The sequence below is a fragment of the Peromyscus eremicus genome, chromosome 16_21 (genome assembly GCF_949786415.1).
Source record: "Peromyscus eremicus chromosome 16_21, PerEre_H2_v1, whole genome shotgun sequence".
NCBI classification, from domain to species: Eukaryota; Metazoa; Chordata; class Mammalia; order Rodentia; family Cricetidae; genus Peromyscus; species Peromyscus eremicus.
In genome coordinates this window covers 56135907-56150021 of record NC_081432.1, presented here as the reverse complement: position 1 = coordinate 56150021, position 14115 = coordinate 56135907, and the positions used below count along the sequence as shown (strand labels likewise).

General features: G+C 37.6%; 1 protein-coding gene across 1 annotated transcript in view; it reads left to right on the top strand.

Moving 5' to 3' along the window:
- The window catches only part of Cd2ap (CD2 associated protein), a 90254-nt gene extending 76418 nt beyond the window's left edge, over positions 1 to 13836 (top strand). Inside the window, exons 15-18 of the mRNA XM_059281460.1 lie at positions 457 to 558; positions 3003 to 3178; positions 8780 to 8843; positions 10583 to 13836. Coding sequence (XP_059137443.1) covers positions 457 to 558; positions 3003 to 3178; positions 8780 to 8843; positions 10583 to 10624 — 384 coding nt within the window. The 3' untranslated portion in view covers positions 10625 to 13836. The remainder of the gene's footprint in view (positions 1 to 456; positions 559 to 3002; positions 3179 to 8779; positions 8844 to 10582) is intronic.
- The last annotated feature ends 279 nt before the right edge of the window (positions 13837 to 14115 follow it).

Here is a 14115-nt window from a genome sequence, read left to right as displayed (position 1 = left end):
GAAAATGGAGTTGTCTTGAGACCACAGTCACAGACGCAGGGACTTTGTTTAGTTAGCACCGCAGGGTCAGTGATGAGAACTGAGCAGCAGATCCAGACTTCAGGGACGGAGGGACAGTATTTGTTCTCATAGCTGAGTAACTCCTTTCCATGTTTCTGTTTGTTGTTTGGAATGCAAATCTACTTCAGTGTTACTGTATTAGTTCATCAGCACAATGTAGCTTTAAAATTACCTCAGTGGAAAAAGCTTTTGTTTCTATAAGTAAAGCTGGTTTTGCCCTTCAGATATGCAAAAGTGCTATTCAGTCTGAAGTTCTGTGACTTATGATCCCCAGCCATGAGCGTGGGAACAGCAGTAACTAGGTGGTAGGAGTGTTGGCTTTATTGTACACATGCTTATTGAATTTCCCTTTTATGAAATCTCTGTTTTAATTTTTTTTTAATGCTAAACATGTAGCCAACTCAAAGCCCAGAAAAAACCTTGAAGGTACCAAAAGAAGAAGATAGTGGCAACCTAAAGCTGTTGGAGCTTAAAAAGGATACGAGCTACTCTTCAAAGGTAGACCCATTGTGGCCTAAGAGTCATTTGATTTTTAAGATGTGTTGTAGCCATCAATCAAGAAATTTAAGGCGTCCTTTTAGAAAGATTATTTTCTCTCTTTTGTCAAGAAGTAAAGTAATTCTCACTGAAGTCACATCAGCTCTTTTAATAATAGAAGCACTTACGTTATTTTAAAGAATGTGTTATACGTTTCATATTTCTAAGGCATAGATCTGTACATTGTTTCATTTTCTTATTAAACATACACTCTGGAGTTAGGTCACATAAAATGATTTGGGGGGTGGGACCTGTTTTGTTTGTTTTGAGGTAGGGTCTCTAAGTGGCCCTGACTGGTCTGTACCTTCATATGTTTACCAGGCTCCTTCAAACTTGTGTTGATCCTTCTGCCTCCACCTCCATAGGCATGTATGACCCTGCTCAACTCCCAAAAAATTTCAGCCTAATTATTTATGAGGGTTAACAGGTTGGAAATCATGATTTGTTCACTCATTCTTTAGTTTGCTTCTTGACACTCTCTTAAGTATTCCGTATATACTGGAATTATTGACAGAGTAGATGGACCTGTCTATTACATGGTGATGTTTCTTTTCTAAAGTTAATCATTTTTATTAATTCAAGGTTAGTTATTACTCATTTTCATTCCAGAATATTTGAACACTTCTTGAATTATCAAATAGATTTAATCTGATTCTCTGTATTGTCAACAGTCTCTTGAAACATTTCTAAAAGGACTGATTTTAGTGAAATCCTCAAGTAGTTTATGGACTTAACTAAATTTTTCATAATTACTTTTAAATGAGGCTTTGGATATTTATGACAATGAAGATTGAAACAGTACCTTAGTGTTAATAGAGTTTTTCTTGTCAATGCCCCACTAGGCAGATTGTCCACTAGATAAGCCAGTGGGTGTCTCCTACCTTTAGACAAATCAAACCACTAGTGATTGCAGATGATTCTCTATTGAATCCCCCAGCAATGAATCCCAAATTGCTTTTGGAATTTCAGAGTTTTACTATTTTTTTTATGTTTTTATTCTTTGAGAATTTCATACAGTATATTTTGATCATATTTTTGTCCCTCCTCCAACTCTTCCCAGACACACCCACATCCACCTCCTTTCCCACCAAATTCACATTTTTTTCTATCTTAACGAAACCCAACCTACAAGAAAATAAGGAGTCCAGTTTGTGTTGGCCAGCTATGCCTGAGCATGGGCCCTGCACTGGGGTGTGGTCAGTATACACTTAGCTTCGCTTCATTGAAGAAAACGGATTTTCTCTTCTCCTAGCATCTATGAATTGCAGTCAACTTCTTTGCCAGGGGTGGGACTATATGTCCACTTCCCTCTCTGAGCTGGGAGTTTGTCTGGCTGGAGCTTGTGCAGGTCCTGTGCATGGTCTCCAGTCTCTGAGCTCATATGTGCATCTGCCCTTCGTGTCCTTTGAAGTCATCCACCACCCCTGGCTCTTATCATCTTTGTACCTCTTACTCTACTTAGAGTCCTGAACTAAGGCAAGGAGTGTGACTCAGACATCCCATTTAGGACTGAGTACTCCACAGTCTCTTGTTCTCTGCACATTGTCCAGTTGTGGGTCTCTGTCTTAATTACCATTTACTACAAGAAGCTTGTCTAATGAGTTTTGAGTGATGCACTAATCAGAAATTCTGGTTGGAACTTATAGTTCAGGCTATAAGCAGTCCCACATCCAGTGCAGTGGGTCCCATTTATCTTGAAGCATAGTTGAATATCCTTTTTCTAAAATGTTTGAAGTCAGTATTTTGGAAAAATTTCAAATATGTGACTATATATATTTTAGGGCTGGGATTCAAGATTAAACATAAAATTCATTTGTTTTGCGTATCATTCCTTGCCCACATTTAAGCATGCCTGCAGTTTCAAACGAAGTCTGGTGTAGAATTTTTTTGTTTTTGTTTTTCGAGACAGGGTTTCTCTGTGTAGTTTTGGTGCCTGTCCTGGATCTTGCTCTGTAGACCAGGCTGGCCTCAAACTCACAGAGATGCTCCTGGCTCTGCCTCCCGAGTGCTGGGATTAAAGGCGTGTGTCACCACCACCAGGCCCTGGTATAGAACTTTTAAGGTTAGGGATTTTCAGATTAGGAATGCTTAATATATACTACATTAATTGTTTGTATTCTTGTAAAATATTGTGATCTGTGAATGTAGTTTAGAGTGCTTGCCTAGCATGCACAAAGCCCTGGGTTTAATCCCTAGTACTGTATAAACTGTAATCTCAATTCTTGGAAGGTGGGGGGCAGGAGGATTGGAAGTTTAATATATGAGGATCTGGAGTTATAAGCCAGCCTGGACTACATGTGGATCTGTGTTAAAAATGAAAACCAGAACAAAACATAATCTTCTAAATTTAAATATAATATTAAATATAAACATAAGCATAATGAGAAAAATTTTCTGTTTTGCAGCCATCTCTTTCAACACCTTCAAGTGCTTCTAAAGTAAATACATCTGCTTTCCTAACTTCATTAGAACTCAAAGCTAAAGCAGAAGCAGATGATGGGAAAAAAAGTTCCCTGGAAGAACTTAAAGCCCAGATTATTGAATTACTGTGTATTGTAGATGCATTGAAAAAGGATCATGGGTAAGTGACTTACTTTCTCCTAAGCACCCCCATAACATATACAAAGACTTCTTTTAGGCGTTGTCAGTTGAAAGTCTAGTCTCCTAAGTGTACAAGTACATGTGTTTCAAAGACATTTCTATTATAGCACTTTCAGCAAAAGCTTCCTGGGAGAACTTGTTCCAGTGGCTCAGTTCTAGAAGGTCAGTATGTACCTGTGTGCTTAAGCAGGAGCTGGCCAGACACAGGTATTAGTCTTGAAAATCCTGAGAAAACTGCATTGGCATTTTGGGTAGGATCCAGATCCTCATACTTACCTCTCAGAAGACTTTGACCCCTGTTTCTGCTAGGCTTACATTAGATAGTTACAAAATGAGTGGGTCCCAACCCACAAGAGATCTCTAAAGCCCTCCTGTAACTCTGAAGTACCTGTTGTTGTTCATGCAGTGTTATGGATCGAGTCCAGAGTGTTGTGCTAATGCACTCTACTACGATTGACCTATGTCCACAACCCGGAAAGTTTTTGATATGGCATATAGTAAGACATGCCTCATCAAAAGTTTTAGATCTACAAGAAGTTCAAAAGATAACCTGTTGTAGACCCCTCCCCTTTTAATGAGGAAATCAGGATGTAGAAATAAAGCTATTTACGTAATAATTGCACAGTTCTTCAATGGCAGAGCCAAAACTCAACCTTGTTTCTTTGATTGGTTTACAGATCTTTGGATCTATTGATATTTTAACCATAATCTTGCAAGTTCCATGGATAAATCAGATGAAAAGATCAACTAATCTAATTAAACAGAGGATGAGCCTGCTTATCCCATCTCATCTGTATACCTACCTTCCCCAAAGGATTTCTTAGAATAGGATAAAATTCATGCTTAGACTCTGAGTCATATTTAACAATTTCTCTCTTAATTTGCATTCTGTATGAAAAGTGGTATTAACAATGTAAAGTAGGGTCTGATATGGTGATGAATGCCTTTAATCCCAACACTCTGGAGGCAAATTTAGAGTTCAAGGCCAGCTTAGTCGACACAGTGAGTTCCAAGTTAGCCCAGGGCTGTGTAGACTCTATATCAACTAACAAAATAAAAGTAAATTGAAAATTAAAAATAACAAATGGGGACAAAAACTTGGTCTAGGATAACTACTGAAATATATTATCTATTGAATATAATGTGATTATAGAATTTGTCAATTAATATGCCAGGTGTTTCTTGAGAATTTGTCATTTGATATGCCAGGTCTTTCTTGAGTCCTTTGGTTGATCTGTTTGAGAAAAAAAATTCACGAATTCTGCACTACACAAGGTAGAAGCTGTATACTCATTCCTCTGTAAATGTTGAATACTTCCCACCAGTTATAAAATTCTCCTGACTTTTAAATTTTGTTGTTTTATACATTGGATACTAAGTGTACTCCTTTGAGACAGTGTATCACCTAGCCACATCTGGCCTTGTACTTTCAAATTTATTATTACCTTGAACTATTGATCCTCCTGTCTCATTGTCCCAAGTGCTGGAATTACAGATGTGTGCCACCACACCTAGCCCAGGTTTAGGATTTTTAATGAAGTAGCACTTGCATACATAAATTGCCTGTAGGTTCTCCTAAATTATCAGGAGAATGAGTACAGTAGTTTTGATTCATTATGTACAATTACATATTTTAGAAATTTTTCCAAAGATTATTTTCAATATCCCAAATTTCTCTGGAAAAATGAAGGTAGACAGCAGGGATTTTTTTGTTGTTGTTGTTTTGTTTTGTTAAATCTAAAATCAGAGAGCAACAAGAGAATAAGTAAATGATACATATTGGTATACTAATTGAGAGATGTACAGTGTGTAAGTGATGATGAATGATTTGGCTCCATGAAATGAACTTCAGTCAGTCCATGAAATGGAAGATGGGAACAAATTAGAAATATACATACATTGTTACTCCTTGTATGTAACATTAAAAGAACATGAAACCAAGGGGGGAAAATAATGTTTTAAGATATATTTGGGGCCAATAGATGACTCCATAATGTTATCTTCTGCTTTCTGTGGGGAGGGTGAGGGAGTGTCTTAGTTAGGTTTCTATTGCTGTGTGGAGGCACCATGACCACGGCAACACTGATAAAGAAAACATTTAATTGAGGGGCTTGCTTACAGTTCAGAGGTTCATTCCATCACGGTGGGGAGGATGGTGGCATGTAGGCGGCAGACGTGGTGATGAAGCTGAGAGTCCTACATCTTGACTCAGAGGCAATAGGAAGTCACACTGAGTGAAGCTTGAGAAAAAGACCTTGAAGCCTATTCCCACATTGACACACTTCCAGCAGAAGGTATGTCCCAGATTAAAGGTGTGCCCTCCAGCCTCAGGGTCTGGATTAAAGGCATGTGTCATCCAGCCTCTTCCAACAAGACCACACTTCCTCCAACAAGGCCACACCTCCTAATAGTGCCACTCCCTGTGAGCTTGTGGGATCCAAATACATTCATACTGCCACGGGGAGAGGAAGAAAGGAAGGTAGAATGAGAGAATGTGAGCATGCAACATCTGTAATTATAGATGGCTGTGCGCTACCGTGTGGGATCTGGGAATTGAACACCCACTTCTTTATTTTGTATGGTGTTGGGGTGTGTGTGTGTGTGTGTGTGTGTGTGTGTGTGTGTGTGTACTTGGATCATGTCTACCTCTCAGTACTACTTTGTAAGTCATTATCCTTCATGTTTTTGTCTCGACTACCTGCCCTCTTATTGACTTGTTTTTAATAACCCGCTGAGTCCAGTTGGTGCACAGGTGAAGGGGTTATCCACTGGAGCACAGGCAAGCTATCAGGCTAAAACCCTGAAGAAAGCGGATGCTTCTCTTAGCAGCATCAACTGCCAGTAGCTCCTGAGCTGCTTCCTCAGTGAGCTGGAATGTTACCTGAGAAAGACAAACCCTTGCTTTTTTTGGTGACAAGGACACCCACCCATGTTATCCTCAAATTTATTACATAGTAAAGGATGACCTTGAACTTATGATCTTGCCATTATCTCCCATGGTTGGAGATTAAACTGCCAGGCCCAGGTTTTTATGTCTTCTATAAGATTTTTTTTTTCAGTAGATTTTGAAATTTTATTCTGTTTATTTTTCTTTTATGGATGTTTTGTTTGCATGTATGTCTGTGTATCATGTGTGTGCCTGGTATCTGTGGAGGCCAAAAGAGAGTATTGGATCCTCTGGGACAGGAGCTACAAACAGTTGTGAGCCACTATGTGGGTGCTGAGAACTGAACTTAGCCCTCTAGAAGAGCAGCCAGTGCTCTTAATACCTGAGCCACCTCTCCAGCCCCTTTTGTAGACATTTGTAAGCCATTTATCTATGTTGCTCTTTAGGAGAATTTATCTAGGAAATGTTGAAAGGCAAAAAAATACTATACATGTCAATTTAGAAATTTGCAATACTAACCTAGTGATATTATTAGTATGTGAATTCCCCTTTCTTATTTTCTGTGACCCCAGAACAACTAACGAATAAAACACCAAATATTTAAATATCAAATAACAGTTTAAAGTGAAAAAATTCAGGTACCACCCTTCATCTAATTTGAGTCAGCTTACTCCATGACCTCTGGATGAATTCCTACTTCTAAGTAAACTACTTACACTGCTTCCAAAAAGAAAGGAAGTAAGAAAAATAAAAGTAAAATTGAACAGCTTGGATATATTTTAAAAGTTTCTGGGAAAAAAAAAAAAACACAATACAAAATAAACACTTACAGAATTACCGTGTAGACATGGTCCAAAATATATACTTAAAGAATGATGGTGTAGGCCGGGTAGTGGTGGCGCATGTCTTTAATCCTAGCACTCAAGAGGCAGAGCCAGGGGAATCTCTGTGAGTTCGAGGCCAGCCTGGTCTACAGAGTGAGATCCAGGACAGGCACCAAAATTACACAGAGAAACCCTGTCTCAAAAAAAAAACAAAAAAAACAAAAAACTAAAAACAAAACAAAAAATGATTATGTATAGATTAGAATTGAAAAAGTGACAGCGTGAGTTAAAGAATACAGATTATTGGCTGGAATATTTTGGTTTGGGGAATTTAATGTAATATTAAATTGAAAACAATAGAGAGGAACTTGAAGTCCATTATCTTACCAGATAAATTGTAATTTGCCTTGTAATTAACCTAGTGATAGTCATTTTGGCATTTGTTTTGAGTTCTGGAGTGTCCAGCCTGTAAAATGTGTGATAGGTGATTATGGAGAACTGCTTTTAAAAGCCATGTGTTATTTCACTATTTGTCCCTAGCTGTTTTAGAATTTATTTATTTATTAATTCATTTGTTTGTTTATTTGTTTTGGGGTTTTTTAAGACAGATCTTTCTATGTAGCCTTGGCTGCCCTAGAACTTGCTCTGTAGACCAGGCTGGCCTCAAACTCAGAGGCTCACCTACCTGCCTCTGCTACTACCACTGCCTGGCTTACTTTCTTTATCTTAGATACATTTGTCACTCTTTTGGTGAGTTTTTTTTCTTTTTTTTTTTTAACTATTTAACTTTTTATTGATTCTTTGTGGATTTCACATTATACATCTCAACCCCACTCATCTCCCTATCCCTTCATATCTGCCCTCTATCCTTGCAATCCCCCCAAGATAAAACAAAATAAAATTTAAAAGAAAAGAAAAGCAAAATCTCATCATGGAAGCTGTAGTGTGACACAGTGAGTCACACAGTGTGCCATTAGTCCATACATCTTTACTTGCAAGTGTTCATTGCAGTGAGTCATTGGGCTGGTTTGAGGCCTCTGGGTTTTGCCACCTGGGTGCTGGAAACCAAACCCAAGTCTTCTGTAAATGCAGTAAGTACTCTTAACCACTAAGCTATTTCTCAAGCTCCAACCCCCCATTTTAGCTCTTTTTAATGTCCCACTCCACCCCCATACTCCCAGAAACCTTTGCAATAGTAAGTTGTTTTTTTTTTTTTGTTTTGTTTTGTTTTTTTTGTTTTTTGTTTTTTGTTTTTTTTTTTTTTTTGAGACAGGGTTTCTCTGTGTAGCTTTGCGCCTTTTCCTGGATCTCGCTCTGTAGACCAGGCTGGCCTCGAACTCACAAAGATTCATCTGCCTCTGCCTCCCGAGTGCTGGGATTAAAGGCATGCGCCACCACCGCCCGGCTTGCAATAGTAAGTTTTTAATGACTTCTTTGAATGGTCTTCAGTGTTATTTATATGGGGAGGAAAAAATAATACCAAAGACATTTATTTTTATTATTATGTGTGTTTCTGTTTGTGGTTATGTGCATATTAGTGTATTCCTACAAAGTCCAGAGGAGGATATCAGATTCTGCTGGAACTGAAGTTAGGAGTGGTTGTAAGCCACCTCATGTCAGTGCTAGAACTAAACTCAGATCCTCTGAAAGAGCAGAAAGTGCTGTTTTTGTTTGTTTGTTTTTAATCTTGCATTGAACAATTCAAACTAAAGAATTTGAAAATTTTCTAAATGAACATGGACATTCTTCCTAGGAACTTTTTTGTTGGGGTGCTGTGTGTGTGTGTGTGTGTAAGTAAGTTAAAGCTCCAGTTAACATCAGTGAAATAGACTGTTTAACTGTAAAACTGAACAGTAAACTTTGCCTTTAGGGAAGAACTGGAAAAGCTACGCAAAGAATTAGAAGAAGAGAAGGCCATGCGGAATAATCTAGAGGTAATGCATTTCCAGTTTTAGAAAATGGGAGCTTTTGCTTTTCCCTCTCAGCACTGCGTGGTTGGCCCTGCTACAAATTATGCTCTCCTACCCCAATTGAACACTGCACCATCCCTTAGTAGCAATTTCTTAACCCTAAATTTCTTGTTGACTCTATAACATTGTTTTACTCTTGCAGCTAGAAAGATTTTTTTTCTTGCTGTTTTCAGAATCACACGTTGGGGCCTTGTGCTTGCCGAGGAAAGGTTTGGGGCCTGAGTTGTAGTCCCAGCACAGTAATTGTCCTTGTGGAGCACCTGGTATCTACTGGGTCTGAGTAAATTAGTGCTGTTGTTTTCCTTGGTCTCCAATTCCTTGAGCTTTGTGTTTCTCCTCCCTCCCTCCCTCCCTCCCGTTTCCCTTCTCCTCCCCTCCCACCTCCCTCTCTCTTCTTGCCTTGAGGGGCAAGCAGGTCGTGGTGCTCACTTCCACTTGTCCCTGAAGAGGTTACATTATCTTTTTTCTAGGGATAGCTGGAAGTTACACATAGTTTCTTCATCTTAACTTTTCTCCGTGTTCTGCCTTTTTGGAGCCTTCTCTTCCTTCGTCATTGCCACTGTCCCCCTCTTCTACCTTGCTTCGTTACCAACCTTCATTGTCTTCTCAGAGAATCAGAAAGTATGTTTTCGAAACTTCCTGACTTACAAGGGCTACCCCTCAGCTACGTATCCAGTAGGCTTAGATACTGCTGGAAACTGCACGGGGCTGTGAGGATTTTTGATCCTACTGCAGAGGTGAAACAGGGTTTAGAATGATGGGACGTAGCTAGAGTCATGCTCTTCCTTCTGCGCCCTGTGGGAATCTGTATCCTGCAGAGCTCTCCGTGATCAGTGTACATTGTTGGTTACCACAACTCCATTGATATCTGACAGGTCTCCTTTGGCGTCTTTGTTCTCTGTAGGAAAATATTCACTCCTCCTGCACCCCTATCTTTAAAGACAAAGCCTTTCTCCATCATCCAGCTGCCCCCTTGATCTGCTGTAGTTTTCATTTTTTTTATTGGGTTCATTTGCCACAAGACAGACATAGCTCTCACTCTGCCCCCTAAAAATGTCCTACGTTTCCCATCTCGGATTCTTTACCTTGAAATCAGTCTTTTTTTCTGTTTGATTTCTTGAGACAGGCTGGCCCTAAACCCACTGCAGCATTCCTGCCCCAGCCTCCTGAGTACTGGGACTACAAACATGGGTCACTACATCCAGCCTCAAACCCGTGTATTTTAGGTTATGCCTGCTGATGGCAGATCTGGGTCTCTTCTTCAGCTTCTGTAGCATGTCACAATGTTACCATTCCCACCTCTTAAAGGTTTTCTAGGTTCAGTGGTCCTGCTTTCTCTCCACTTTCTTTTTCCTTTTCCTTTCGAGAGATTTTTCCTTGCATGTGTTCCTGTGTAAAGGGTGTATGTGTGTGTCTGTTTTTCTTCCAGTGCTTACTTCAGATGCTTGTGTCACTTAACATTGTTGTTCTGGCTAAAAGAAATACATTACTTTTTTCTTATTTCTTGCTGTTTAGGAACTCGCATTGCTATGTTTTCTACTGACGCTCTTATTCAACTATATTATTTTTTTGCACTCTGGGAAATTAGATTTTGATGTTGAAATCAGAATTCAGAGGCTGGAAAGTATGGTCATGTGGTATAGATGTATAACTTAAACCTTACTAAAGGTATTTTATGTTGTACATTTATGTTTTGTATTTAGGTGGAAATCGCAAAGCTGAAGAAAGCTGTTCTGTCTTCTTGAGGTGGTGTGGACCCAGTGTTCTTAATGCTCCAGGGATTTAGGAGCAACACTGTGAACTGAGCTGACTTGTTAAGACAACAGATGTGGTGTTGTGATGAAGAAATGAGAGGACATGAACTAATATCTATTGAAAAGTTAGGGGGTGACACTTTTTATATATATATATATATATATATTTTGTTTTGCCAATATGGAAAAAAAAGAGGCCTTATTTCTTACTGTGCTGGGAGAGCAAACATTTCTGTTGTTTGCTTGAAAATACTACTGAATCTGTATAAAAAGGAATGAAAGTTCACAATAGTTTTTTTTATTGAGACTTGTATTATTTTTAAAGAGTTCTATACTATAAATATCGTATTATCTTTACAAATAAGCTGTAAGATAAACTTTTTGAGATGGACGGGTTAGCTTTATAGTAACTAGAGCCACTGCTTTCCTGTGATACATATGGACATAAACTTGTATACATACTCTGCATAACACACACACACACACACACACACACACACACTTTTAGCTTCTTACACTGTTGTGCCTGTTTGTCTGCAGTGCTGTTTGTATATTTGGTGATAAAGTGGGAGTTCCTAGTTACCAGGTTCCTCACCCATGCAGAATTAATCATTAATGAAATAATAAAAATAAATTAAACTTCTAGAGTGTTCTATAATGCTCATACTATAGGATTCATTAAAGGAAGTTAGTTAAAATATACTGGATTAAGCTTTGGAAAAATAGGAGCCTTGTTCTCAATTCATGTGGCCTAAGGACTCGAAAAATGTCATGCTAAATTTGTGCCTAAACACATGTAAAATATGTAAACACCAGCCTCATTGCTGTATTCTTACGCTCATTCTACAGTCCTGAATATTACTTATTTCATATAATTTTCACTAATGATAATCTTAGGAAACAAAGCCTCTAAACCCAGATCTTTTCAAAATTTCAGAATGAGGGTCCATATTGGGAAAGCTATTGTGAAAACACTCAGGTTTTATAGACATAATTTATCTAATAGAACAAACTAACTCCTAGAGATATTTTGGACTGTTACTTATGTAAAATGTTAAAAGAGTGTTAGTATTTCACAAATGGTAATGTTATAGGTTATGTAAATCAAATATAATTGGCCATATTGAAGATCATTTCAGGATGGATGCTTAGCCATTCTTCAGCATCACAAATCAACAATTGAATATCTTGGATCAGATCAACCACATTCAGGGTGGTATGCTTCAGACCAGGCAAATATTTAAAAATGTTGTATCTGTAGGGCAACATGTCTAAAAATAAAGAGGTTAATTTTAAAATGGGAAATGTTTTTATTTGTTAAAAATCAAAAGTTAGATTTTAAGGTTTACTTTAGTAAATGAATGTCAGATTGAAGGTATCATGCTTCTTTAAAAAAAAAAAAAAACCCAATACTTTTTCTTTACATTTTAATCTTAAAATAGAAAAATCTTTTAGAATAAGACTTCTTGTGTTGCTTCAAATAAAAGAGAACTGAAGTAGAAAATAATAGAATTGCCAACACAAAGTTACACTTGATTAACTTCTGGGGACAGCATTAATTGTATATCAAGTGTGCATTTTAGCTTTTTTGAATGTTTGACAAAGGGTCTTATGTATCCCGGGCTGGACTTGACCTTGTTATGTAGCAAAGATATCTTAAACTTCTGATTCCCCTGCTTCTGCCTCCCAAGTGCTAAGATGCCAGACATGCCCCTGTGTCTATCCATTTTAACCATTTCAAGTCTAAGCTCATCTCATGAGAGGTGATGGATGAACAAAATTGTTCCATTTTATCTTTAAGTGATTAGTTAAATGAATTACTTCTTGTTAATAAGTTAGCTCTTAATGACAGTCTTCAGATGAAAGTAAACTATTCCATCCTAGAAATCATCCTTCACCTTCCCCAATGGAGATTAATCTCCACCCACACTGCTGGGTGGGAAAGGCTCCAACAGTTCAAGGTGTGTTATTGAAGGTTATTTTAATAGAAAAGTAACATAAATATTCGACAGTAGGCGAGTGACTAATGTATGCTTTCTGGACAAATATATAGCTCATAGATGCCAATTAAAATGTAAAAAAAAAATGGGAAAATAATTCTAATAGAAAAACACATAACAGAAAACTGAATTCATGTGATGTAAACATGATTAAGGAAAATAGAAGCACAACACTTATTGTATATTCAATGTATATTCATGTGCAATTTGGTTCCTTTCTGAACTATTATGTATCATTGATCTTGGCCCTGGCAATACATATATTTTAATACTTGTAAACTATTAAAAAGGTTTATTGGAGTCATGCATGGTGACAATATGCCTGTAGCTTGGAGACTAAGGAAGGAAAATCATGAGTTTGAGACCAGCCTGTGCTGCATAAGGACCCTATGTCCACAAGAAAGGAAACACTCTTCTTTGACGGTGGTGGTGGGTATTTTGCACTAATTCTTTCAGTCAGAACGGCAGTGGGTGCTGCAGTACATGCTTTTGCCTTCTCAGTCAGAATGGAGAAGTCATACTGGCTTTTTTTTTTTCCTTCTGTATGTCTGTTCTTCTGCCTTTAACAAAATTCAGAAAAAACAAGCAAGCTTGAACTTATTTAAAGGGAAAAATGATTCCTTTAAAGTAGTAATTTGCCAGTATTTGCCCTTGATATGGGAACTTTTACTTATTCCTAATGTCACAAAATGATAGTAATAGTAACTTCTATTTTGATGTAACTTCTCCCCACATATTAGTATAAAAGACAGCATTGAATCTGTCATTGCCAAATTACTAGTGGATGTATAGTTCAGTTTTGCTGTTCTTTGAAACACAATACTACTAAGTTTCTAATGGAATTTCAATGTTATTTTGGTGTGTTTATGACCACTACGCCTATTTCTTATTAAAAAGCTGTTACCTCTAAAGAACTGTGCAGGATTTCACTGAAAAGTCTGAAGATGCAAAGAGAGAATGGCCTCGTTTAACAGACAACATTTTTTTTTTTAACACTCCTTACTGTGATCAGACAAGAAAAATGTTCCAAGTGCGCTGTACGTTTTTTGATGAATGTTTTAGGCTTGCATTGAAACTTGAAATGTATGAGCAGAATGAGACAATCTTTACAATCAGAATTGAGAAGTGTTACAGTTGAATGGCCTTATGCTGTAGCAATAAAATGACCAAGTGCAATGACTTTAATAAAATCATCTTTCAAAAGTTGCTGCTATGAATATTTTTAGTTACAAAATTCTATCCTTGTTTAGCCTACCTGCCTTCAGTGACTATTAATGTGATGCAGTTGATGTTTTGACAATCTAACATTCCAAAATCCATATATATGTGTGTGTATATATGTGTGTGTATATACACACATCTATATATACACACACATATATATATGGAATCTCAGAATAGTATACTAATTTTTTTACAGGTGCTGTTAAAAGAAAGGAAATGAAAGAAAGCATGCTTTTCCCTCAAAAAGAAAAACTACTA